Genomic DNA, 27,126 nt, shown 5'->3' on the forward strand with positions numbered 1-27,126 from the left:
GCCCCACAGGGGGCGACATCCCATTTATCGGCCTCTGCTCCGCCTCCACGTAACCTTCCTCATCCAACATGTCGACACAGCCGTACCGACACACCGCACACACACAGGGAATGCTCTGACTGAGGACAGGACCCCAAAAAGTCCTTTGGGGAGACAGAGAGAGAGTATGCCAGCACACACCAGAGCGCTATATAATGCAGGGATTAACACTATAACTGAGTGATTTTTTCCCCCAATAGCTGCTTGTATACACATATTGCGCCTAAATTTAGTGGCCCCCCCTCTCTTTTGAACCCTTTGAGCCTGAAAACTACAGGGGAGAGCCTGGGGAACTGTCTTCCAGCTGCACTGTGAAGAAAAAATGGCGCCAGTGTGCTGAGGGAGATAGCCCCGCCCCTTTTTCGGCAGACTTTTCTCCCGCTTTTTAATGGATTCTGGCAGGGGTAATTTATCACATATATAGCCCTGGGACTATATATTGTGATGATTTGCCAGCCAAGGTGTCTTATATTGCCCTCAGGGCGCCCCCCCCCAGCGCCCTGCACCCATCAGTGACCAGAGTGTGAGGTGTGCATGAGGAGCAATGGCGCACAGCTGCAGTGCTGTGCGCTACCTTGTTGAAGACAGAAGTCTTCTGCCGCCGATTTTCCGGAACACTTCTTGCTTCTGGCTCTGTAAGGGGGCCGGCGGCGCGGCTCCGGGAACGAACACCAAGGTCGGGTCCTGCGGTCGATCCCTCTGGAGCTAATGGTGTCCAGTAGCCTAAGAAGCCCAAACTACCACCAGTTAGGTAGGTTCGCTTCTTCTCCCCTTAGTCCCTCGCTGCAGTGAGTCTGTTGCCAGCAGATCTCACTGTAAAATAAAAAACCTAAATCTATACTTTCTCTCTAGGAGCTCAGGAGAGCCCCTAGTGTGCATCCAGCTCAGCCGGGCACAAGATTCTAACTGAGGTCTGGAGGAGGGTCATAGTGGGAGGAGCCAGTGCACACCAGGTAGTCCTAAAGCTTTCTTTAGTTGTGCCCAGTCTCCTGCGGAGCCACTATTCCCCATGGTCCTTACGGAGTCCCAGCATCCACTTAGGACGTCAGAGAAAAGTGAATACAATACTAACCCTCCATATAGACAAAGACTTCCAGTCACTCATTGGCAATATATCAGCAAGAATAGAAACCAGAACATTTGTAAATTATTTTATTTAAACAGAAAGTGAATAATACAGCGAGAAATGAGAAGTAAACCCCAAAACCGCTACTCACCCCTGAATGTGCTTTTGCTGCTTCTCACAGGAAACCATATAAATAGTAACAGTTATGAGAATATTAACAAGGCCACTATTTACTAATGTTAGAAGATGGACTGGAGATGCTTTAGGCTACATCGAATAAGGACACAAAAGGCAGGAAGAAGACCCTCGTGTGCCTCCCTGCCCCCTACATGAAAACCGAGACAGTAAAGGTGGCTGTGTAGCTGGAACCGGTAGAGGATTCCTATGTGGTGAGCGCAACATTACCCCTACCTGCCAGAGGGGGGCAGCAACACCTCACGTTATAGGTCACAGTTTGATAACGGCGTCCTTGCTGAGCAGAGTTTAAAAGGAAAACTTTTTTTTTTCTTTTTTAAAGTGAATAGGAGGAATAATAAGAAAAAATAAATAAAATAAAAGTAAGGGGAGGATTATATGACCGGAAAAAAAAAAAAAATTCCTTTAAGGCTTCTACGGAGACATGTAATGCTATACACCGTGCCGCTCAGGCAACATAACGTGTAAAGGTGTAAGCCTCATCTGTGCGTTGTATCTACAGCCGGCAAATAATTACCAAAAACCACAATGCTTACGGGTTAATATAAAATGAAATGGAAGCGACGAGGCACCATTACAGATTACATGCAGACGGCCGGCTTCTCCATTCCTGCAAACGCCAATAGAATCATCCGGATGTTCAGCAATGTGACCCCCCCCCCCCCCCAATGTAGGAGGAATATAGTCATAGGAGGGTCTTCTCTTTTTTCTGGAGATCTTAAAATAGACGCTCAAATCAATGCCTAATGCTAACACGGATAAGAAGCTCTGAGATTACAATCCTGCTGTAAGGTTATGACGAAGACAAGGTGACAGGAGGGGAGGGGGGGGGAGGTGCTACAGAGTTTACAAGACATGGCGGCAGAGTACCCCAAAGTGCCTAGTGCAGCCACGAGCGTTTGCCCTGGATAGTGTGCTTCTTGTGGCAAACCGTTAGCATAGTCCGCAACGTCTAAAAAGGGACTGGCAACCTCATCTCTCCTATACGCAGAGAGCGACCACAGTGCAGAGCCTCGTTATTAACCCCTTCCCTGCAATAATGGAGCCCCCACTGATCTCCACCATTCAGTGCTTGTGGCCAATAGAGTTGAGGTAATACTTGGGCATTAGAGTAGAACACTACTGCTAACATCAGGCCTCCGACACAGGAATTCTTGGCCAAAAAGGGGGCGTTTTAAATGAGAACCCACAAATATTTCCTTCTAATCACCTGACACTTGTGAGCGGAGACGTACAGGGACCACGGACCGACCCCTATTCCCCCGACCTCCACCCTACTAGGTACTGAACCTGTTTTACAGTCCCCTGATGCGTTTCCAGATGTAGCCCCCCTGCCCATATACTTGGACACAGCGCTTGAATTTTAAGTGACGTTAATGTAAGGTAAATTCACCGGTTGCCGCACATCAGTCCTGCTAATGTCACTGACTGCTACATGAGAGTGGACCCATCTGTTATATACCGTGGAGTCACAGTATTTACCATTGCTGGCTCGTAGTGGAACACTTGGCTTACTTTCATGTACAGCCCCAGCCATGTGCGGGTAACACGTCTACTTTCATTAGATATATACAGTAGTACTTTAAATACAAGTATCCTGCAGCGCTGAAGCCGGTCTCTGTGCAGGCAGCTGATAAACACTGCACTGGTGCAGACTTCCGGGGAGCTTGCTCCGTTCTCCCCCAAAACTCCGCAGCAGGAGAGCCGAGCGTTGGCACAGGGAATGTGGTCGCTGGACTAATGTTTTCCAGGTGCTGCGCATCATCTGCTGTTACTCGCACTTGTACATCCTCCGCTCAGTCCACGATTTTGCACCAAGTCTCTTACCACATATGTCCAGCTTTTGAGATACACAAAAGTTGCCAGTTTGTCGGCGGCTCAGTAACGGCGCCAAGTTCTGTGCAATCAGCCACCGGTATCCAACATTCCTGTACCGTGCCCGCGGGTACCCGTGCCACCAGGCCGTGCTTTTCTCCGCCATAGCCGTAACACCATGGGCCTGCCATCGTTACACCCTGCTCCATACGTGTGCAAAATATGTCCATTAACAGTGAATGGTACAGATCATCTTCATATACAATTACGTTTTTGTATCCTTGTCGTATATTACTCCCCTCCCCCCACCACAAAATAAAAAAAAGTCTAGAAATTTGTTTCATTTTAAACAGAAAATTAGAAAGTTTTTTTTTTTTTATTTACAACAAATTCACCGACCGTTCCTCACATGTTTTCCCAGAAATCAGAGAACAACGCAGCCACCGTAGAAACAAATCGTGAATCTTACCAGGTGTTACAGGAAAATAATCATAGTCATCGTTACAAGACCCCGCTCCAGAAGATTTATAAAAATAAATAGAGGTTTCTCAGAAGAGACCTGCAGGAATTCTCTCCATATATGGGAAGCTCGAGCAGAGAGTCAGTGCCGGAGAGACCATACCTCCCACCCCCCCTCCAAATCCGAAAGGGTAAAAGATATGTGACCCACTCCCCAGGAATAAATTAAACGTCATACACTTGGTATTGAATCTTTGAGGTAAGATTGTTAGGTTCCACAGTCTGTCTGCTGCCGTCTCCCCTCACACGACGGGCGAGGAAGGACTGTCCTTCCTACCAACTTGTGCAGAAGTCGATCTTGGACCGCGCTCCCTCCAAGGGTGGGGAGACTCCTACAACACCTCCTGGGCTGCGCAGCCGCCGCCCACAGTGAAGCGGAACTCCTGGAGGTTGGAGACGCCGTGGAAGTGGACAAAGGCTCCGGCAACAACAAAGATGTGGAACAGCTGGTGGGAATGGAACTGCGGAGACAGAGGAACGAGAGAGAGAGAGTGTTAGCAGCAGTCAGGAAACAGCCCAGGCTTGTACGTATTATTCATCATCTAACAGGGATCACCCACATCAGGGCTGCTTACCCGTCCGGTCAATATGGATTTATAACAGGGATAATTCAGTTTACTCACTGGCAACCCTTACCATAGGACAATGGTGGGTAGAATTATTACCATTCCATTTACGGATCTGACAGAGCATCAGCAGGATGTGCAGCCCAAAGAGTAAATGAACCTGCTACATAGACTGACATCACACACTAACCTGCTACATAGACTGACATCACATTCCAATCCCACACTAACCTGCTACATAGACTGACATCACATTCCAATTCCACACTAACCTGCTACATAGACTGTGACATCACATTCCAATTCCACACTAACCTGCTACATAGACTGTGTGACATCACATTCCAATCCCACACTCACCTGCTACATAGACTGACATCACATTCCAATTCCACACTAACCTGCTACATAGACTGTGTTCCAGTCATTGTTCCATTCCAATCCCACACTCACCTGCTACATAGACTGACATCACCATCCAATCCCACACCAACCTGCTACATAGACACTGTGTGACATCACCTTCCAATCCCACACTAACCTGCTACATACTGTGTGACATCACATTCCAATCCCACACTAACCTGCTACATACTGTGTGACATCACATTCCAATCCCACACTAACCTGCTACATAGACACTGTGTGACATCACCTTCCAATCCCACACTAACCTGCTACATACTGTGTGACATCACATTCCAATCCCACACTAACCTGCTACATACTGTGTGACATCACATTCCAATCCCACACCAACCTGCTACATACTGTGTGACATCACATTCCAATCCCACACTAACCTGCTACATACTGTGTGACATCACCTTCCAATCCCACACCAACCTGCTACATAGACTGTGTGACATCACATTCCAATCCCACACCAACCTGCTACATAGACTGTGTGACATCACCATCCAATCCCACACTAACCTGCTACATAGACTGACATCACATTCCAATCCCACACCAACCTGCTACATAGACTGTGTGACATCACCATCCAATCCCACACTAACCTGCTACATAGACCGTGTGACATCACATTCCAATCCCACACTAACCTGCTACATAGACTGACATCAGAAACTCAATAATGGGCTAAATGGCGTGTGACAGGTAGGCAGAGGTGCACATGGTGTTGGAGGTTTGAACTCGCAGATGAGAGGTAAAAGTGTTTATACCAACTTTTTACAAACGTGTATATAAAACACTGAAAAAAAAAAATCACTAAATAGACCTTGTTCTGTACCCCCAAATGCTGGGAGAATGGTCATTTGCTGAGAAACGCTGGCTTGCTATCAATTATCAACCACTAATAAAAACGTGCAGAGATCATTCACTTTGCACCTTTTATAAAACCTCCAGTACACTCCTTATGGCCACAGCCTTCTATCTGACCCTGCTGGGTCACTCACCGCCGATTTGGGGCCAGGGTGGTTTACCAGCTGCTTCCCGCACTTCTCCCAGGTACCGCATACTGCCACCTCTAACTGGAGCTTGCCCTTCTGGTCTGCGCGCACTGAGCAACGCATGCCCGTTTCATGGAACACACCGTATCAGAATGATCCCATGAAGCAATCTGTGCATTAAGATTCTCTTCAACCCAATTTAAAAATGATTGTGTGATTTATCTATTACCTATAGAACTATATGACGTATATCTGTTGGTCTGGTCACGTTAGAGACAGGCACCGCAGTACGTAACCGTGATGTCACCGCAGACACCGGATTTAGTATATGGAGCAATCACCGGATTAGACAAGGCTCTAGGTTACAGATCAGAGGTTCTTTACAGCACTAGATCCCTCCCATCTTTACATGTACTCCAGAACTACAACTTCCAGCAGGTCCGGCTGCCCACTGCCTCCCATACCACCCCCCCACAGAGACTCCCCCCGGTACTTACCCAGATGTCACACTTCCCAGGGAAGAATCGCTCGGGGATGCGGGCAGCGTACAGGAGGGCGCCCGTGATGTAGAGAGTCGCCATGAGAAGCAGCCAGCCGATCTGACCCATGGTAGCAGCTTTCAGGAACCCCTCAGCGATAACAAAGTGCAGGGTGGGGATAATGCCGCTGAGACCCAGGCCCACAAATACGCCTGCAGGAGGGGGAACAGAGAGGTTACGTGACGGAGGAGCGGAGCACTAGACACAGACGGACAGCAGGGACACTGGGCATACTTGGATTTATCTCTCAGACTTGTAGAACGTCATGGTCAGCAGATGTAATACTGAGGAACCGCCCCCACTGTATTAAATGGCTTTCTGTGCAGGCAGGGGGAAGGTTTGCAGCCTCACGCCAGCGTCTCGTAATACTACCAGCGTGCAGCTGTGTACACAACATCTCACGGCTACGCTGGGGTAACATTGGGATCACTATACAGTTGCGTAAGCAGAAATCAGACCCCTCACATTCCCACTATTAATACATCCGAGTGACACCACTACCAGATCTTACATAGCACAGGTTAATCTCGTGCAGGACCGGTCACTCACACTGCGGCCACGGACCGGCTCTGCGATACTGTCTGGACTGTGGCCCCAGAGCAGACCTGTGGTTCATTAGCCGTGTGGCATCAGTCAGGGTGGCAGATTTCAGCAGGGGGTATTAGAGGAGGAAGTGGGAGATTACTGCGCGAGCCAAGATTACTAGGAAAGTGTAATTATACCGCCGGGTCACTGAGACGCCATCTGACGGGGGGCTTTAATTCAGTCTGACCTTATGGCGAGAGATCCGAGAACACAGGGTCTGTAACTCTGGCCGCTGTCTGGGGGAAATCACCACAAAGCCTATTAAATACCATTTCTATACAATCCTGGCAATGAACAGGCTACTCGCCCAACACAGCAGCATATGACGGAACTCACCAGCTCTTACGCCGCGGTACTGGGGGGTTGCGAAGAGGTCCCACTGGGATACGACGATGGCGGCTATGCCCAGGCTGCAGACGATGATCAAGTAGATGAAACATGGCTGCGGGTTACAGTAAAAGGAGTAGTAGAGCCAGGGAACAAAGCTGCCCATGATGAGGAGTGCAATCCCGGAGTAGTCCAACCTTGTAGGAAGAAGATGAGAGATGAGTGACTGGGGGGACAAAGGTGGGCGCAGTGTGGTGCGAATATAAGGTCTTGTGTGCGACATGTGCCTGATCACAGGGGTACACCCAGGCAGCAGGGAACATTGCGTTACCATACAGGGCCTACTGTGAGCCTAAAGTACAGGAACAGCAGGTTTCTAATACAAAGTGTGACTCCCGGGAGACCCTGCAGCTCTGCACTACTTACACGGGGCGTCCGCCTTACACAGCGCAGCAGAGACTGCTCTGCACACCTTACACGGGGCGTCCGCCTTACACAGCGCAGCAGAGACCCTGCCGCTCTGCACTACTTACACGGGGCATCCGCCTTACACAGCGCAGCAGAGACCCTGCAGCTCCGCACTACTTACACGGGGCGTCTGCCTTACACAGCGCAGCAGAGACCTTGCAGCTCTGCACTACTTACACGGGGCATCCGCCTTACACAGCGCAGCAGAGACCCTACAGCTCTGCACTACTTACACGGGGCATCCGCCTTACACAGCGCAGCAGAGACCTTGCAGCTCTGCACTACTTACACCGGGCATCCGCCTTACTGGCCGTCACCCTGCACTCCTGCCCCTGGTATATGGAAGCTGGATACGTATCCCTAGGAAATGGCCTATAGGAAACGCAAGCAACTTACCCCATCGGGTATGGGTCGTCACAACTTAGGTCGACAGTCATTAGGTCGACAGGTCAACATGAGTATTTTTTTATTTATTTTTTTTACTTTTTTGGGTGTTTTCTTCGTAAAGTGACCGGGAACCCCAATTAGTGCACCGTGTCCCCTCACTTGGCTCGCCGTGCTTCGGGCAAGGTGCCTCACTCCACTACCGCTGCACAGGTTACCGTTCCCAATTGTAGTCTACGTGGATCGTAAAGTACGAAAAAGTCAAAAAAATTTAAGATATGGTGAAAAACTCGTCAACCTTTTGACCTGTCGACCTAGTGACCCTGTCGACCTAATGCATGTCTACCAATAGTGGTCGACCTAATGACTGTCGACCTAAGTAGCGTCAATCGAATTACCGTGAGTAATCCGGTGCTGCGTCCTAGCACACAGGTGGGGTCACTACTGCAGCAGGAGGCGTGCGCTTGTAATAAACTCCTCCTGCTGCGTCACCATACCAGGAAGTGATAGCCGCTCCAGCCACATCCGGTCCATAGTGCAGCGATAGCTAATGTACCTACCTTATTATTACATTGTTGGTGTAGACATGCAACAAGAGCCCCCAGAACAATAAATATCCCTTTATCACGGAATATATTCCTGACACTTGGTTGCTAAGCAATTTGCGATGTGATCATTTTGACACAATAGCCAGGACTATGAGCAATCCTGAGTGACTGAGGATGAGCCCCTGGATCCTGCAGACTCTAACATGTTTATACTGTCCCAGGGAGGACCGATGGTGCTTACTTGGAGAACACGCGGGACACCCCCTCCGAATGGCAGTACACGGTGTGAAAGAGCCAGGAGAACGACAGGCAGAGAATGGCGCCCAGAAAGAACATCCCAAACACAACCTTCTCCTGCACGGGGGCAATGAAAGCCATGTTGGGCCGGAACATGTAGAAGATCCCCAGACACAGGAAGAAAACGCAGCCTGCAAGAAAAACACACGGACAGGTTTTATGAAGGAGCATTGGAGCAACTGGGATGGAAATGTGTTACTTGTAGGAACCTATAGAATGTGTTATATCTACACAGAGATGCAGCGATTTAGTGGCGGTCACCATTATGTACCAGAGGTGCAGCCGTCCAGGGTTCTGGGAAATGACAGAGGCAAATACTGTGCAGTTACTAGTGTTCATTCTAGCACCCTGCACCTTTCAAAAGAGGTGCAGTTCCTCTTTCCTGCCTGGGGTGTCACACTCTGCTCTGGTGCTTCTCAGCACATTCTGGTCTGCGTTTTAGTGCCGAGATACAGAGCAGTGTGCTGAGAAGCACCAGAGCAGAGAGCGACACCCCAGGTAGGAAAGGGCAATTGCACGTGTTTTGAAAGGTGCAGGGTGCTAGAATGAACACTAGTTACCAGCTCCCACTGAATGGCCAGGCTGACGCCTGTACCATAGGATGCATTCTCATCAATACTCTCACTGGAAAATGGGGGGGTGGGGGAATTTAAAACCCAACATAAAGTGGCTTTCCGGTATGCCCCATTGCATCCTGCTGCCAACGCATGTTACCCCCCAGAGGTACAAGCGAAAACTTGCAATGGCTGATAAGCAGGCAGCCGGACATCATGGCAATACCTTGCGGCATATCGTGCTGAATTAAACCTCCTCCCGCCCCAAGGAGTTTATACCACAATGTGGCCACCTCCGTTCAGTGATGGAGACATCTGGCGACCCAATCACCGTTCTAGAATTACACATTGCTGAAGAATCGCTGCTTTTGGAAACCAAACCCTCAAAATGCTTTTCTGATCTGTTAACAAATACAATGACTGAGAAACGTTTCAGCGGGGTAGGTCCTTTAGTAACACCCAGCACGTATTAGAGTATCATGTGCAGTCTTTATACAACCTACAGTCACCGAGATCCCGTCACACACAGGACTGACATTACCTCTCCAGACCCTTCTACAGATAATGCCAGTGACTACGAGAGTGTTCTATATAGAGCGCAGTTATTAATATTACAAAAATAAATGGCAATGTGACATTTTTCACTTTAGACATGTTGGTTTTGGGATACGGGGGTCCTACAAAAGTCGCCAAGTCTCTCTTTATAATCACTGACTCTTCAGGGCACCCCAAGCAATATACAGTACAACACTATTGATTAATTAGCATCTTTAGTGCATTGGTGATATGAAGGACCTATTTCTTGCAACACAGGGAAAAGAGACTGAATACAAATGAATCCAAGAGAGGAAAAAAAAAAAATCCTGTTATACAATTGGTTATGCCCGCAAGATAGCAGCCACCTATATACCACTAACGGGCGTGTGTAACCATCACATTATGTTCTGCAAGTTCTATTACACCTGTATGTAAGAAACAGCCGGACGGATGTGTAGGGGTGTACTATACACAGGTATACTGAATTCTTCCACGCGTGCCAAACAGCCCGAGACAGGAATATACAGCGGAGAAAGGTTCATGCAGAGATGTGCGATTGGAGGGAGACACGGTATAAGGTTTGCAGCAATGGGTGTCAGTATGAAAGCAGTCAGCTTTACACAAGCACCAACTCTTCCAAATGAAATTAGAGGTATGACCTGCTGTCGTGTCTGGGTATGGCTGCTGCAATGACATTCTCTCTAGGATGTGACCTAAATAACACAGTCAGCATCTGCATGCCAGAGCACAGTGCCCACACACACAAAGATCTGCCGCAGTCTGTGTGTGGGTTGCCAGTCACTGGGGGAGGAAGAGGGGTCGCTGCCTTTAAACCTGATGACTTTACCCCCTCCCCCTCACACGCCGGAAGGTATAAAGCGCAACGACTCCTCCCATGGTGTCCGCTGGTTTTTTAGGACAGCTTAGGAAGAGTCTCAGACAGACATGAGGGGGAACAATGGGCTGTACCAGAGAATCTCTAAATAAAATGAATGGTAGTAATTCTTCCATCTGCTTTTCAAACTACACAACAGCCATAAATTATTATATGTAACCAAGCAATCTATGAAAAGATTTTTAAAAAATAACGTTAAAAAGGTACAAAAAGGGAATGCAAGAAAAGGTTTATTGGATTTTATGGGATTTTCCTTCCACACGGAGCATCAGCAGAAGAGGTGACATCTAGTGTACAAGTTTTAGTGACGTCTGCTGAGGCCTGTATGGACAAATGACTGGCACTGCCCTTGCTGAAAGCTACAAGAACACTTCTTATACCTCATGTCTTTTCCCTAAACTAACTGGGGCATTGTAACACCCCCCCCCACCATAACCTATATATAGAGGTAATAGTGTGATTGACAGGAAGGGACAGGGGGGGGTGGAAGTGGGAGGTGCAGGCGTGTTACAGCCATTTTCAGGGTGTGTATATGCCTTCAGCTGCGATAACGTACGCAGAGAAACGTGGCACCAGCATCACTGCTGCCGCGGCCAGTCTGCGTGACCAAAGGCTCACTCGGGGATGTTCCTCATTATTGCGTCGGCGCTGCATGTGTGTACGCAGCTGCCGAGTATGCGAAATGGCTCCGGCGGGCATCCGTATCCTTTTCCGAGCGGCAGCTTCACTTGCGAGGATTAGCAGGTCAGCAGGCTGAAGAATCGCAGCCATGTGCGTACAAACGTGAGTCAGCACCAGCTGGCGTAGAGAGACACCCGTTACTACACCCAAATAGCCCACACTCAGACCTGGCGTTGCCGCCCTACAGAAGCATACCTAGTAGATGGGTCCAGATGTTGCCCGTCTCCGTGTGTATTCTGAAGATACTTTTGAAGCACGCCCTGAATGAAGGCATAGGGGGGCGGTGCCCGTGCAGCAGGTAATCGTTGTCCTTTAGCCAATCAGGAAGTACGTCGTGAGGAATGACTCTCCACCGGCCTTCCCACACCTAAGGACAGGAGACAGAAGGAAATAAAGGTCATCATAGCTTTGGGAGAGAACCTCATAGGTGTAACCCATCTGTAGACAAGCAGGACAACGCGCTAGGTATCGTCTGTTGCATTGCCTGTTCTAAGCCCTCTCTGTCCACAGTTTTATTTTTTACTTTTCACGACTTATGGATAGGACGTACATTTTATAGAGCGGCGGGGGGGGGGGCAGACACTTTAGAAAGAAGGTTACTAGTTTCTCTAGCAATACGAGAGATGTACACGCAGTGTGTTAGAGCCCTGCTACAGAGTAAGGGTGCTCATTTCATTCACAGTCCCAGACTAAGGGGCACCTAAACAATCAGAAGCCCCTACACCCCCTTACAAATAGATTTTCGCTCAGCTCCAATTGTAAATCTCTGGCTCAGTGCGAGCTCTTGAGTGTTTGTCCTGGAGACACCTCGACATGAAAATCACTGCACAACCCGGCCATCCCCATTACAGGAAATGTCACGTCCTGCCTCCCGTACTGACAATACTGTGCCTAAATAGCATCTGACATCACTCAGTAGCTGAACCCCCACGGGCCACTTAGCGCTCTGTTTACATGTTCCTTGCAGCACAGCTCCCCCAGGACGCTGATGAATATCTACAGATGCCTCCGGATTACATGGGAGGTATACAGTCTTCGGTAGAGCACAGCCTGGGATAGCTGCAGTACTGTGTCCGCCCTGCGGGAGGCCGTACCGTACCTGCGATCAGTGATTGTGTTACCGGTGTATACAGAGCCCTACATTCCCCTAATAAAGACCGTTTTACCTTGCAGACAAATTCTTCCACCCTCTCCATGGCATGGTGAGCCTGCAGGAGAGGTGCCATCCCCATAAAACCTTCATCTTCCTGGGCCGGCTCTTCTACGCTCTGACACTTGTCCGGGTTCTGTTAAGGGAAGAGAGAAAGAAAACCTTAATTAAAGCGGCGGAGAGTCCTCGTATGTTCCTGCCAGGCTCCCCCCCTTCTGACGGGGGTCCTGTATGCAGAGTGTCATGGTGCCAGTCTCCCAAGGCCAGTGTGCACCAAGCTCCCTGTACCCATGATAAATATATGTCCCATTTTCACAAGGTTCCATCCAAGGTGAACGATATATACTGTACATTATACCGTTACATTCTGCAGGTGGTATTACACAGCTGGAGCCCAGGCCTCTCATAGCGGTATCCCTATTAGTTTAGGCTTTTAACCCCATCAGCTACTGACCGACATCCAAGGACGCCGACCTGAACTTTCCATTAACTCCCACAGCCCGCAGGGAAATGTGCCGCCGACGCAGGCAGAGCACGCCGACCCCGCATGGGACTGACGTACCTGTCAAGATAAACTCTCCCGTCAATCTCTCGTCAAGAGCACAAAGACAATCGCTTTGGTTCAAGTCAAAGAGCCTGTATTAGTACATACACATAACACAGTATTGATCTCTGCAGGAAGAGAATGCTGGCCCATCAATCCCTGTAAGTGGCGCTTAATGCAGGGTGGGGACGTAGCGGTCCCTGCAGTGTATACACATCTAGAACACGTGTCCGTCATTAGGGTACACGGCAGTGATTTACAGAAGGATAACGTTGTGTGCTCTGTGCACAGACTCTGGCATTGTAGAGATCAGCTTTGGCCGGGCAACTGATGACATTTCCCAGGAGTGTGATGAATTCGGCCTTGTTCTGGTCCCAGATGGAGTCAGACAAGGGGATCCAGGAACAGATCTCATCCACTCAGCCTCATGAAGCTGTCCAGTGTTTGTGGCCGCTACTCCCAGCCTGAGAAGAGCAGCGATTGGCCCACGATATAGAACGCAGATGTAATGAGCCTCGTGTAGCCCAAGGTTATATGCAGCGCTCCAGAAAACAGGCTTCTCTCGCTGCGGAGTGAAAACAGCTATACGCTGCTAGCCCCAGAAGTGTGCCCCCCCCCCCCCCCCCAATAATAATCTCATTCTGTGCAACCGAACCTTCTGCACAGTCTCCATACTTAGCAAGAAACGTTCTCTCTTCCACCCAACTCTCCCCATTGGCCCTCATTCAGAGTTGTTAGCTCGGTAATTTTCTTCGCATCGCAGCGATTTTCCGCTAACTGCGCATGCGCCAAGTAAATTTGCTATGAAGATTGGTATTTTACTCACGGCATTACGAGGTTTTTTTCTTCGTTCTGGAGATCGGAGTGTGATTGACAGGAAGTGGGTGTTTCTGGGCGGAAACTGGCCGTTTTATGGGAGTGTGTGAAAAAACGCTACCGTTTCTGGGAAAAACGCGGGAGTGGCCGGAGAAACGGAGGAGTGTCTGGGCGAACGCTGGGTGTGTTTGTGACGTCAAACCAGGAACGACAAGCACTGAACTGATCGCACTGGAAGAGTAAGTCTGGAGCTACTCAAACTGCACAGAGAAGTCTTTTCGCATTATTGCAAATCTTTCGTTCGCAATTTTGATAAGCTAAGATTTACTCCCAGTAGGCGGCGGCTTAGCGTGTGCAATGCTGCTAAAAGCAGCTTGCGAGCGAACAACTCGGAATGAGGGCCATTGGCCGGAGCCAGCTCTTGCTCCTACACAAACCAATACACTGGCACATTACAGCAAACACTGTGTTATGCTGCACCTTGGCTTCGTGATAGGACTCCTAATACTTCAAGAAATTAATAGGATTTTAATACCTACCGGTAAATCCTTTTCTCTTAGTCCGTAGAGGATGCTGGGGACACTTCAAGAACCATGGGGTATAGACGGGATCCGCAGGAGACATGGGCACTTTAAGACTTTGAGGGGGTGTGAACTGGCTCCTCCCTCTATGCCCCTCCTCCAAACTCCAGTTATAGGAACTGTGCCCAGGGAGACTGACATTTCGATGAAAAGGATTTATTGTTAAACTATGGTGAGACACATACCAGCTCACACCACAAACACACCGTACAACCTGGCATTTAACAAAAGTCCAGTCAACGGCATGAACCATGTCAGCAACAGGCCGACTATAACAGAAAACACAACCTGTGTGTAACTATAACTAAATTAATAACTGCAGATAGAGTCCGCACTGGGACGGGCGCCCAGCATCCTCTACGGACTAAGAGAAAAGGATTTACCGGTAGGTATTAAAATCCTATTTTCTCATACGTCCTAGAGGATGCTGGGGACACTTCAAGAACCATGGGGTTATACCAAAGCTCTAGAACGGGCGGGAGAGTGCGGAGGACTCTGCAGCACCGATTGACCAAACATGAGGTCCTCATCAGCCAGGGTATCAAACGTGTAAAATTTCGCAAAGGTGTTTGAACCCGACCAAGTAGCTGCTCGGCAGAGTTGCAATGCCGAGACCCCCCCGGGCAGCCGCCCAGGATGAGCCCACCTTTCTGGTAGAGTGGGCCTTCACTGATTTCGGTAACGGCAATCCAGCCGTAGAATGAGCCTGCTGAATCGTATGACAGATCCAGCGCGCAATAGTCTGCTTGGAAGCAGGATTTCCAATCTTGTTGGAAGCATAGAGGACAAACAGAGCTTCTGTTTTCCTAAGTAGAGCCGTTCTGGTGACATAAATCTTTAAGGCCCTGACAACAGCGAGAGATTTTGACTCAGCAAAGGCGTCAGTAGCCACCGGCACCACAATAGGCTGTTTCATCGTTCCACATGAACCCACCTTCAGCAGAAATCGTTGACGAGTCCTCAACTCATTTAATCTTCCATGAAGATAGAGCAAAGGACTCTTGTGAGACAAAGCCGCTAACTCATACACCAGCTTTGCGGATGCTAAGGCCAATAACATGACCACCTTCCAAGTGAGAAATTTCAACTCTACCTTCTGTAAAGGTTCAAACCAATGAGATTGAAGGAACTGCAACACCACATTAAGATCCCATGGTGCCACTGGGGGCACAAAGGGAGGTTGGATGTGCAAAACACCTTTCACGAAAGTCTGAACTTCTGGAAGGGAGGCCAATTCTTTTTGAAAGAAAATTGATAAGGCCGAAATTTGTACTTTAATTGAGCCTAACTTCAGGCCCGCATCCACAGCTGCTTGCAGAAAATGGAGAAAACGCCCTAACTGAAATTCTTCCGTAGGAGCCCTCTTGGATGCACACCAAGACACATTTTCTCCAAATACGGTGATAATGTTTCGCCGTTACTTCTTTTCTAGCCAGAAGAAGTGTGGGAATGACTTCACTGGGAATGCCCTTTCGGGCTAGGATCCGGCGTTCAACCGCCAAGCCATCAAACGTAGCCGCGGTAAGTCGTGATATACGCACGGCCCCTGCTGTAACAGATCCTCTCGTAGAGGAAGAGGCCAGGGATCTCCTATGAGTAATTCCTGAAGATCTGGATCCCAAGCCCTCCTTGGCCAGTCCGGAACAATGAGGATCGCCTGAACCCTTGTTCTTCTTATGATCTTTAGCACCTTTGGTATGAGTGGAAGCGGAGGGAACACATACATCGACTGAAACACCCATGGTGTCACTAGCGCGTCCACAGCTATTGCTTGAGGGTCCCTCGACCTGGAACAATATCTCTGAAGCTTCTTGTTGAGGCGAGACGCCATCAAATCTATTTGAGGAATTCCCTAAAGACTTGTCACTTCTGCAAAGACCTCTTGATGGAGACCCCACTCTCCTGGATGGAGACCCCACTCTCCTGGATGGAGATTGTGTCTGCTGAGGAAGTCTGCTTCCCAGTATTTAACGGTCTACGATCCGCAGGATCCTTAAGGGCTGCCGTGTCAGGAGACGGTAAAGCCACCTTTTTAGACAACCGTGACAGGGCCTTGTCCACAGTGGGGGATGACTCCCACTTTTCTCTATCCCCAGAGGGGAACGGATACGCCACCTGAATCCTTTTGGGAATCAGAAACTTTGTCAGGATTTTCCCACATTTTTCAAAAAAATTATTCAGTTCATGAGAGGGAGGAAACGTTACCTCAGGTTTCTTTCCCTTATACATACAGACCCTAGTATCAGGAACAGCCGGGTCCTCAGTGATATGCAACACGTCTTTTATTGCCACAATCATGTACTGAATGTTCTTTGCCAATTTTGGGTCTAATCTGGCATCACTATAGTCGACACTGGAGTCAGTGTCCGTGTCGGTATCTGTGTCTGCCAACTGAGCAAATGAACGTTTATGTGACCCCGAGGGGGTCTGGACCTGTGATAACACATCCTCCACAGACTTCCACCATGCCTGGTTCTGAGATTCAGATATATCCAATCTCTTATTAATAAGAGCCACATTAGCATTCAAGGCATTCAACACATTTACCCAATCAGGAGTCGGCGGTGCCGACAGGGTCACTCCCACAGCCGTTTCTGTCCCTAACAGTCTCCTCCTGGGAAGAGCACTCAGCCTCACACATGCCGACATACGTGTACAGACACACTGGGCAAATAGTGGACAGACCCACAGTAAAGCCTTTCAGAGAAACACAGAGGGAGTTTGCCAGCTCAAAACCCAGCACTCAATCCCAGTACTGAAACGTTAATATAAAAACCTCAGACCTGTAGCGCTTTAATAACATATATTAACACCAAATGTGCCACCCCCCGTTTTGCACCCCGTTACTTGTACAGTAGTGTTGAGGAAGGACCAGCATCTCTGCAGCTTCTGTGAAGAGAAAATGGCGCTGGTGAGAGCTGTGAGGGCTAAGCCCCGCCCCCCTTAATGGCGCGCTTCAGCCCCGCTATTTTATAATATAAACACACTGGCGGGGGTAAGGATTTTGTGCCTTGGCACTATTCATCCCCTTTGCCAGCCTTAATGAGGATTTATATGCTGCCCAGGGCGCCCCCCCGCGCCCTGCAGTGCCGCTGTGTGTGGGAGCATGGCGCGCAGCACGATCCCTGTGCGGTACCTCAAAGCAGTCACTAAAGTCTTCTGATCTTCTACTCACCTGTCTTCTGACTTCTGGCTCTGCAAGGGGGGTGAGGGCGGGCTCTGGGAGTGAACCCCTAGGCGTACCTAGTGTTCCAAACCCTCAGGAGCTAATGGTGTCCTGTAGCCAAGAAGCAGAGCCTTTGAACTCATTAGAAGTAGGTCTGACTTCTCTCCCCTCAGTCCCACGATGCAGGGAGTCTGTTGCCAGCAGTCCTCCCTGAAAATAAAAAACCTAACAAAAGTCTTTTCAGAGAAACTCAGTAGAGCTCCCTTGTGTGTGACCAGTCTCCCTAGGCACAATTCTAAAACTGGAGTCTGGAGGAGGGGCATAGAGGGAGGAGCCAGTTCACACCCCTTCAAAGTCTTAAAGTGCCCATGTCTCCTGCGGATCCAGTCTATACCACATGGTTCTTGAAGTGTCCCCAGCATCCTCTAGGACGTATGAGAAAATATGCTTCTCTTAATAACCCATTTAATTCTACTGGTAAACATGCATATAACAGGACCAGAGAAATATAGTGGGAGGAGCAGGGTCCCCAGCAGCACAGAGTATATCAGGAGATGAGTGATGTGTCAGTGAGGACAGGGCTGCATGTGACAGGGGCAGTGACATGATGTGAGGAGGGGAATGGAGGCAGCAGGAAGCCACAGTCAGAGTTATATAGTGGGAGGAGCAGGGTCCCCAGCAGCACAGAGTATATCAGGAGATGAGTGATAGTGAGGACAGGACTACATGTGACAGGGGTAGTGACATGATGTGAGGAGGGGAATGGAGGCAGCAGGAAGCCACAGTCAGAGTTATATAGTGGGAGGAGCAGGGTCCTGCAGCAGTACAAAATAGTGATGTGAGGCTCCTGTGAGAAATTGTTGCGACACACACACCTCTATATGAAAAACATTGAATTTGACACGTTTGAAAGTGCTAATAACCTGCACAATACGAGACCTATATAAGACACGGGGCGTGTGAAGGGCACTGGTACGGCAGAAGCTGCTTGGCTGTGTGACAGATTTGTAGACATGGGATACAGGCGGGGAGATCGGGTGTCTGGCATATAATCCCAGCTCAGTGACAGGTGACGAGCGCTGACACACTCAGCTATGTGCTAAATGTTTTAGGCTGGTGTCAGGTACGAGCTCCCTTCTATAGGAAACCTGAAGCAAGAGATCGGATCCAGTGCAGCACGGACACACCTTGTGTGTGACACCTCGCCCAGGCCGCACGTGATGTCACCCCTTTAACATTACTTTGTGTAATAAATAAGTCGAGTCACTGAGCAGGAATACGGCTGCACATACACAGAGCAGTATATAAAATATACATCTCCTTTGCCCCTGTACATAGAACTAGGAATTGGGGGAGGGAGAGACATTAGAAGTGCTCCATCTCCACTACCCTGGCAGCTAGAGAGACATATGGGGTACCCTCAGTTGAAAAGGGGTCCCTCTTTAGAACTAGGGGTCCCTTAGTAGATGGGTGGGTTCTCTTTTGCGTAAAGGGCGGGGGGCACTAAATGGATGACACTGATTGCAGCTGCCCCCCTACCCTAGCCCTTCAGTGGTAGATTTAGGGTAAATACACGGAACTGTTTGTTAGGACAATGATGCGTCCACTTTAAAAGCAATGTCTTCAACAAAGGGGGGTTTCTGTAAAATACTTATTTTCAGTGTTTTTTAATTTTAAGCACTTTCTGTTGATAAATCGGAATTCCAGCAGGGTAGCCAGACTATAGCCTGGAGGCAGAGAATGAGACGGTGATCCCGTCTGGGAACACAGCAAGAAGTTGTGATCAGGCTTCTGGGCTCCACACAAGGCAGAGACTTGTGATCAGACTATGTACAGAGGTTACTGTGCACAGAGGTCGCAGATCAGTCACCAGACGCACAGGACACGTATGATACAGCGGTGACTGGATGAGAGGTCTTCCCATAGCCTGTAGGGACGTCTGACACAAGGGGCAATTCGCGTATAACGCAATACTGGCCGTGTGGCAGCGCTCAGCAACTACAGTGTAAGATACCAGTGCAGTGCACCTAGGCAGCTGCAAACACCCAGTGCAGCAGTAACTGCAGATCCTGGTATCAGAGAACACACACACACACACATCCCGACTTTACCAAGCTGCAATTGTAATATATACAAAATTAGGGTATTACGGTCGCAATACCCAAAATCAGTAACAACCAGACATTGGTTACATCCCTTGTGTTTCAAGATTGGGCTGCACAAGTACATATTCCGCTGGTATAACAGCAGGAAAACCACCCCGCTGGCACAACGGCAGCAGAGTAAGAGGCTACACGCAGTTCTCCTAGACGCAGTACGCTTTACCAGCCTCCATAAAATGGAGCAGTGTCCCAAGGCTGTGGCAAACTAGGCGAGTGTCAGCTCATAGGACTACTGAAAGGCATGCTGGACTTCTTAGGAACTTGCTGTATTATAGACACAAGCGTTAGTAAGGAACTTGTATTATATTAAAGCTTTGAGGCTCGCGCACACACAAGCGTTAGTAAGGAACTTGTATAACACGAAAACTTTGAGGCTCGTACACACAAGTGTTAGTAAGGAACTTGTATAACACGAAAGCTTTGAGGCTCGCACACACAAGTGTTAGTAAGGAACTTGTATAACGCGAAAGCTTTGAGGCTCGCACACACAAGTGTTAGTAAGGAACTTGTATAACACGAAAACTTTGAGGCTCGTACACACAAGTGTTAGTAAGGAACTTGTATAACACGAAAGCTTTGAGGCTCGTACACACAAGTGTTAGTAAGGAACTTGTATAACACGAAAGCTTTGAGGCTCGCACACACAAGTGTTAGTAAGGAACTTGTATAACACGAAAGCTTTGAGGCTCGCACACACAAGTGTTAGTAAGGAACTTGTATAACACGAAAGCTTTGAGGCTCGTACACACAAGTGTTAGTAAGGAACTTGTATAACACGAAAGCTTTGAGGCTCGTACACACAAGTGTTAGTAAGGAACTTGTATAACACGAAAGCTTTGAGGCTCGTACACACACGTGTTCGTAATCTTACAGCATGCTAACATTCACATTAATGCCGGCCATACAAAAACAACAAAACATAGTAAAAACAGACGTGTAAACATATTTGACACGTGCTCAGATCCTGACAATCGCTATGCTGCCTCTTCTGCTAAGCAGCATTCTAGATTGTGACCATATAGTGTAATTCTATGGGAGCGTCATTTAGTACATAGGACACCGCGCTGCAGTAAGGCGCAGACAACACGCTTCCAACACTCTGCTAAAGGAGACACCAGCAACAAGGATATTCCAATGCCAGGGAGCCCTTACTGCATTCAGCAGAACAGAACCTTCAGGGATAGGCATGAGCTATTCACTTAGGGCTAGCCACACAAGCAATGCTCTGGGTATTTGGCACAGTCACTGAACCAGCGACATCATACCAGGTGGCAAATACCGTCCCAGCCTCCAGCTTATGGAAAAACGTACAACATATAGCATTTTTTATTTTTTTGGGGGGTGGAAGGGGCGATTTGGGTTTAACGACAACTAAATGAACCAACAGATCTCACTCCACATGGTAAGATGATGCAAGAGCAGTAGGGCTAATTAGCTTGTCCATAACGAGAGGATAAACGTAGGAAATCGGAGGCCTGACTCAGCAGAAAGGATCCAGCACTTCCCAGGTGCCCAATTAGCCAAGAGCAATATTGTATTTTCCTGGAAAACTGATCCCGGAGCGAACATTCGTCTTTACATGGAACAAAGCCCAAGAGCTGGACGTGTGTCTTGTTATTTCACCTCGTCTCTGCCTCCGGTGCAATCTGTCCTTGGAATAGAAGGCAGTCTAGTAATCATTAATAGCCGTCCTAAATAGAGTCCTTGTACCGGGCTAAGACGGGTATGACGGGCCATAAACCAAAGCTGCGGGGCCTTACAAAGTGCTATAGGGTAACCGTTATCTGTACACAAATGACGTGTCATGGGACGAGCTCCTATATCTCACAACGCAACCTGTAAATTCACTAAGTCTTCAGCGAGGTCACTGGGATGCCTGTCCCTTTAGAGACCGCCACAGGTGCTACGGATCACGTGACCGCCGGTCTCCCGAACAGCAGGATCAATACTAGATATTGTATATGCAAGTACAGTGCAACTTACCATATGGTGGTGCATACTACCCGCCCTCCTGAAGAGACACGCACAATTCTTATTGGATCACGGTCACTGGTCACACTAGGGTCAGCATATAGAAACAGAATCCTCACCTGTAAGAGGAATCCACAACCCACCGCTGAGATAGCAGTCAGCAGCTGTACGCCCTTTGCCTAGATACAGGTGTATCGTATGCTGCCTGCTTCAGTATAAAACCACACGAGACTCCCGGTTTAATTGTTCGCAGGTTATTGGCAACATTATTGCTCATGATCAGAGTAATATTAGAATCTTTACTTCCCCTTACTGGGACTATTAGCAGGAAGCCGCGCGAGGGGGAGATGTAATGAGTGGAAGCTTAATGAGGACGCTGTACAAAAAGGGGCACAAAGTGGATTTCTACGCCCACGGCAGAACATAACGGATTACTACGGGAAACGCTGGCACTCACGAGAATCACGCCTGATTGTGTTCTGAGACGTGCAATATAATACCATAATATGCTTTGGGGGAGCTGGTCTACAGGCGTACGTTTGTTTTTTTAGCACATCAAACGATAGGTTCTATGGGGGTAATTTAGACCGGATCGCTCGCAAGCGATTTTTTGCACCGCTGCGATCAGGTCAGAACTGCGCATGCACCACAATGCGCAGGCGCATCACAGGTACAAAGCGCTTTGTTGCTCTGTGTTGGGTTTGTGCGAAGAATCCATTCGCACGGGCGATCGCAAGGAGATTGACAGGAAGAAGGCGTTTGTGGGTGGCAACTAACCGTTTTCTGGGTGTGTTTGGAAAAAAGCAGGCGTGTCCAAGCGTTTGCAGGGCGGGTGTCTGACGTCAATTCCGGTCCTGGACAGGCTGATGTGATCGCAGCGGCTGAGAAAGTCCTGGGCTGCGCGGAGACTGCACAAGATCTTTCTGTACCGCTCGGCTGCACATGCGATCGCACACTTGCGCAGCTAAAATACACTATCCAGTCGGCAAACGCAGGACTGCAAAAAACAGCTAGCGAGCAATCGGGTCTGAATTACCCCTTATATACAGAAACAAGGATAGCGGTCAGATCTACATACAGCTATAACAGCGACCGAGCAAGCGCCACGTTCCACTCTTCCATTATCCGTCACAGTGTGTATACCCCCCATTTACCTGCGGCTAATATGCTACTAGGAATCTACAAATTCCCAGCAATGACTCTGGTCGGCAGCTTTCTGGGAGTTGTAGTGATCCGGCTAGTCGGAATACCCTATTGAAAAGACCATTTAAAAGTTCTGATAGGTCACTTTTGTAATCGCAGGTTTGGACGGAGAAGAACTTCCATATCGGATGATCCTGGAAGTTTAAATTTAGGAACAGCAAGAAAAGAATCTGCAAGCAAGGGCTCTTTTGTGAGGTCACATGCTTCCACCGCTGGCCGAAATCTCCTATCCAGCCGAAAACAATGCGACATTCTGCAGAGATTACCTTTACAGCCCTCATTACAGATTTGTGCACCAGGCAGTGCCAGTCACCAAGACGGATCCATAAATGATTCAGACTTAATAAACCCATAAAAAGTAATAATGCTCTCTGGGGGTTAGGAGTCAGCAGACAGAGATTACGCCGGTGTCATGTGCATTTGGTAGGGCAGGGAGTCAGCAGTCACTGGCACTTATGCTGGGATAAGAGACTACCCAGATAGCTGCTAGCGTTACCCGTACGGACAGGAGCGATGAGGCCACAACTTGTATTCAAGCTCCCGTTTTGCTCTAAAGCCAGTTTTTAGCATTTAGAATGTGGAAATTGCAAATACCAATGTATGCCCTAAAACCTTAATTTTTCCTCCCAGCTGCGGGGGCAGCAGGCAATGTGCCCGGGTAGATAGTGGGCGCTGCTGCAGTCAGTATGCGTTGCGTATCTCGTGTGCAGAGTTAAGTGGCGTTATTCTGACAGTGCTGAAATGTCAAGCGCGTACACCCCGATCTGGCCGGACGGGCATACAGTGCAGAGTTATCCTGTTAGTGGAGGAGTGGACGTCAGCAGCGGCTGATGGCGCAGTAAGTGGAGGGCACTTCAGGTAAACCTACAGTACATACCTCCTCGGCGTACTGCGATAGAGCGCTGTATCTAGTATTAATAAAAGCCATACAATAAATTGCAATATCAAAAAGAGCAAACAAGTAACAGCTGATCCCAGTTCTGACTCAGACTCGGAGAATTCCAGCAGAAATAATGCTATTAACCAACATTGCTGCATCCGCCTGAGTTTGCTGGGCTCTTCCAGGACGCGTTTATTGCTGCCGGAAATATCTACTTATCACGGGCAGAGGAAGGTCACCTTGGCCTGTCATTGAGAGGGGAGCTGCCACTATTATGTGGGATGAAGGGGGGGGGAGAGGCGCGCTGGAAGAACATTCCCAGGGTCAGAAACAAACCTTTCCTAAAGGTACATGGAACCCCTAGAGATCTGTGGCAGTGCCTGTCCTGTAACACTGCAATATAAATAGGCTTTTTCCCCTTAGTCAGAACCTATTATACTATACACCAGTGGGCTGTGATAGCAATTCTAAAGTATCCCAGTGCAAGACTGTTTCTGTATATAGCCTGGGGCAGCAATATCACAGCTTTACACCCCCTCAGTAAACTCCACTGCCAGCGGAATCTGGAAGATAAACAGAGCAAGTTTGTCATACATTATACAAGTATTGGTTTGGAGCGTCTAGTGTCATATGAGCCAGGAACACAACATCGTCTAACAATCTATCGGAAATTCAACGCAAAACTGGAGTGAAAAGTAAAATGTGATCTTTTATGTTGCAGATCGCGGCCTGGCTCCTGCTGGTAGCCTTCAGGCTACGCTCCCCGAGCTCAGCATGTGGCATCCCTTGCAAGTTCTAAGATTCAGCACACGCGTCCGCAATACAACGCGGTTCCAGGTCACATCATAAGAGGGTGGCGTTCTAGCCCAGGGCCAGCGAGATCAGTGCTTCATCAGGCACAGCTATCAGCGTAGACAATAGCACGATATCAGGTGCCAAGCAATTATGAAGCATGGCTAGGATTTCAGGAGAATGCCCCGGCTGCAGGGAGTACAGGCACGCTATTATTCTAGCCAAAGCCAGAGGACCTGGTAACAGTACACTACCGGCATATGGACCTGGAAACCGTACACTACCGGCATATGGCAGAGCCAGAGGACCTGGAAACAGTACACTACCGGCATATGGCAGAGCCAGAGGACCTGGTAACAGTACACTACCGGCATATGGCAGAGCCAGAGGACCTGGTAACAGTACACTACCGGCATATGGCAGAGCCAGAGGACCTGGAAACAGTACACTACCGGCATATGGCAGAGCCAGAGGACCTGGAAACAGTACACTACCGGCATATGGCAGAGCCAGAGGACCTGGAAACAGTACACTACCGGCATATGGCAGAGCCAGAGGACCTGGAAACAGTACACTACCAGCATATGGCAGAGCCAGAGGACCTGGAAACAGTACACTACCGGCATATGGCAGAGCCAGAGGACCTGGAAACAGTACACTACCAGCATATGGCAGAGCCAGAGGACCTGGAAACAGTACACTACCGGCATGTGTAGAGCTGCTATACACACAGGCGACAAATAAGTAGCTGCAACAGCAGGTAAAGGCCCAGAGGACAGAATGGAATAATTAGATAGTAAACGCTTGGTGGAATTTAATCTATGTAAAAGGCATTTATTCTTACACCTGGTACAGAGTCAGCATGATCTTAATGAGCAGGTTCTACCCTACACCCTCGGAGAGTGGACCAAACACATGTAACCCATAATTAACCCAAACCAGATATACAGTCATCCAGCAGCTTACCAGAAGATATTTACTTCATATTACAGCAAGTGACAATTATATGAATGTGACAAGTGTCTCATATGTGCTGCTGGGGACCCTGCTCCTCCCACTATATAACGCTCAGTCTGTAGCATCACTCATCTCCTGATATACTCTGTGCTGCTGGGGACCCTGCTCCTCCCACTATATAACGCTCAGTCTGTAGCATCACTCATCTCCTGATATACTCTGTGCTGCTGGGGACCCTGCTCCTCCCACTATATAACGCTCAGTCTGTAGCATCACTCATCTCCTGATATACTCTGTGCTGCTGGGGACCTGGCTCCTCCCACTATATAACTCAGTCTGTGGCTTCCTGCTGCCTCCATTCCCCTCCTCACATCATGTCACTGCCCCTGTCATATGCAGCCCTGTCCTCACTGACACATCACTCCTCTCCTGATATACTCTGTGCTGCTGGGGATCCTGCTCCTCCCACTATATAACTCTCAGTCTGTGGCTTCCTGCTGCCTCCATTCCCCTCCTCACATCATGTCACTGCCCCTGTCACATGCAGCCCTGTCCTCACTGACACATCACTCATCTCCTGATATACTCTGTGCTGCTGGGGACCCTGCGCCTCCCACTATATAACTCTCAGTCTGTGGCTTCCTGCTGCCTCCATTCCCCTCCTCACATCATGTCACATGCAGCCCTGTCCTCACTGACACATCCCTCATCTCCTGATATACTCTGTGCTGCTGGGGACCCTGCTCCTCCCACTATATAACTCAGTCTGTAGCATCACTCATCTCTTGATATACTCTGTGCTGCAGTGCTTCACTATACAACTGTGGGCTTGCTGCCACTCCTTTCATCAAGACACTGCCTTACCCAAATGTAGCCCTGTAAAATCGCCCACATAAGCACACAAGATTAACATACTCCTATCCAGCAATACTAGGAGTCTGAGAAGCGCCTTTCACTCGTCAAACTTGTTTTATTCACCTAAGAGGTCATCAGATAGAATTCTGTGTATATACACAATAAAGGAGCCAGATCTGCCGCAATGATCAGTCTCAGGCCCACATAAGGGTCACGGTCTCATGCAGTATTCTGCTGTTTACTCCCAGACAGTTACCCTTTCCCCGGTTAGTTATGTAATAACAGTATACACGTGCAGATTATACTGGCCACGACCAGAATGACTATTTAAAGATAGATATTTAAGACAACAAAAAACAAAAACAAAAAAAAGGACCCGCAGCGTCTCTGGTCACATGATCTCATAACTACAGCAACCGAGCATTCCAGGGTGTAACCCTCCGCTCCTCCTTACATTTTCCCTCGTTTCACATTCATTTGCATAATTAACCGGCCCAAAGCTTTACCAGAAACCTCAGCTTAAGTATACATCAATTAGATAAGGTCACAGCAGCCCTCACATTGATCTGCAGTCATTATTATATGTGGGTCCCTAACACCAAGAACTTACCCTGGGCAG

The 27,126-nt window shown here is 48.7% G+C and overlaps 1 protein-coding gene across 1 annotated transcript in view; it reads right to left on the reverse strand.

Annotated features, from left to right (window-relative positions):
• Positions 1 to 1,176: 1,176 nt before the first annotated feature.
• The window catches only part of ADIPOR2 (adiponectin receptor 2), a 52,032-nt gene continuing 26,082 nt past the window's right edge, over positions 1,177 to 27,126 (reverse strand). Inside the window, exons 3-8 of the mRNA XM_063929244.1 lie at positions 12,597 to 12,716; positions 11,626 to 11,797; positions 8,708 to 8,894; positions 7,076 to 7,263; positions 6,113 to 6,306; positions 1,177 to 4,095 (exon numbers count right to left, since the gene is read on the reverse strand). Of these exons, the coding sequence (XP_063785314.1) occupies positions 3,967 to 4,095; positions 6,113 to 6,306; positions 7,076 to 7,263; positions 8,708 to 8,894; positions 11,626 to 11,797; positions 12,597 to 12,716 (990 nt within the window). The 3' untranslated portion in view covers positions 1,177 to 3,966. The remainder of the gene's footprint in view (positions 4,096 to 6,112; positions 6,307 to 7,075; positions 7,264 to 8,707; positions 8,895 to 11,625; positions 11,798 to 12,596; positions 12,717 to 27,126) is intronic.

The sequence above is a fragment of the Pseudophryne corroboree genome, chromosome 6 (genome assembly GCF_028390025.1).
Source record: "Pseudophryne corroboree isolate aPseCor3 chromosome 6, aPseCor3.hap2, whole genome shotgun sequence".
In the NCBI taxonomy this organism is placed as follows: Eukaryota; Metazoa; Chordata; class Amphibia; order Anura; family Myobatrachidae; genus Pseudophryne; species Pseudophryne corroboree.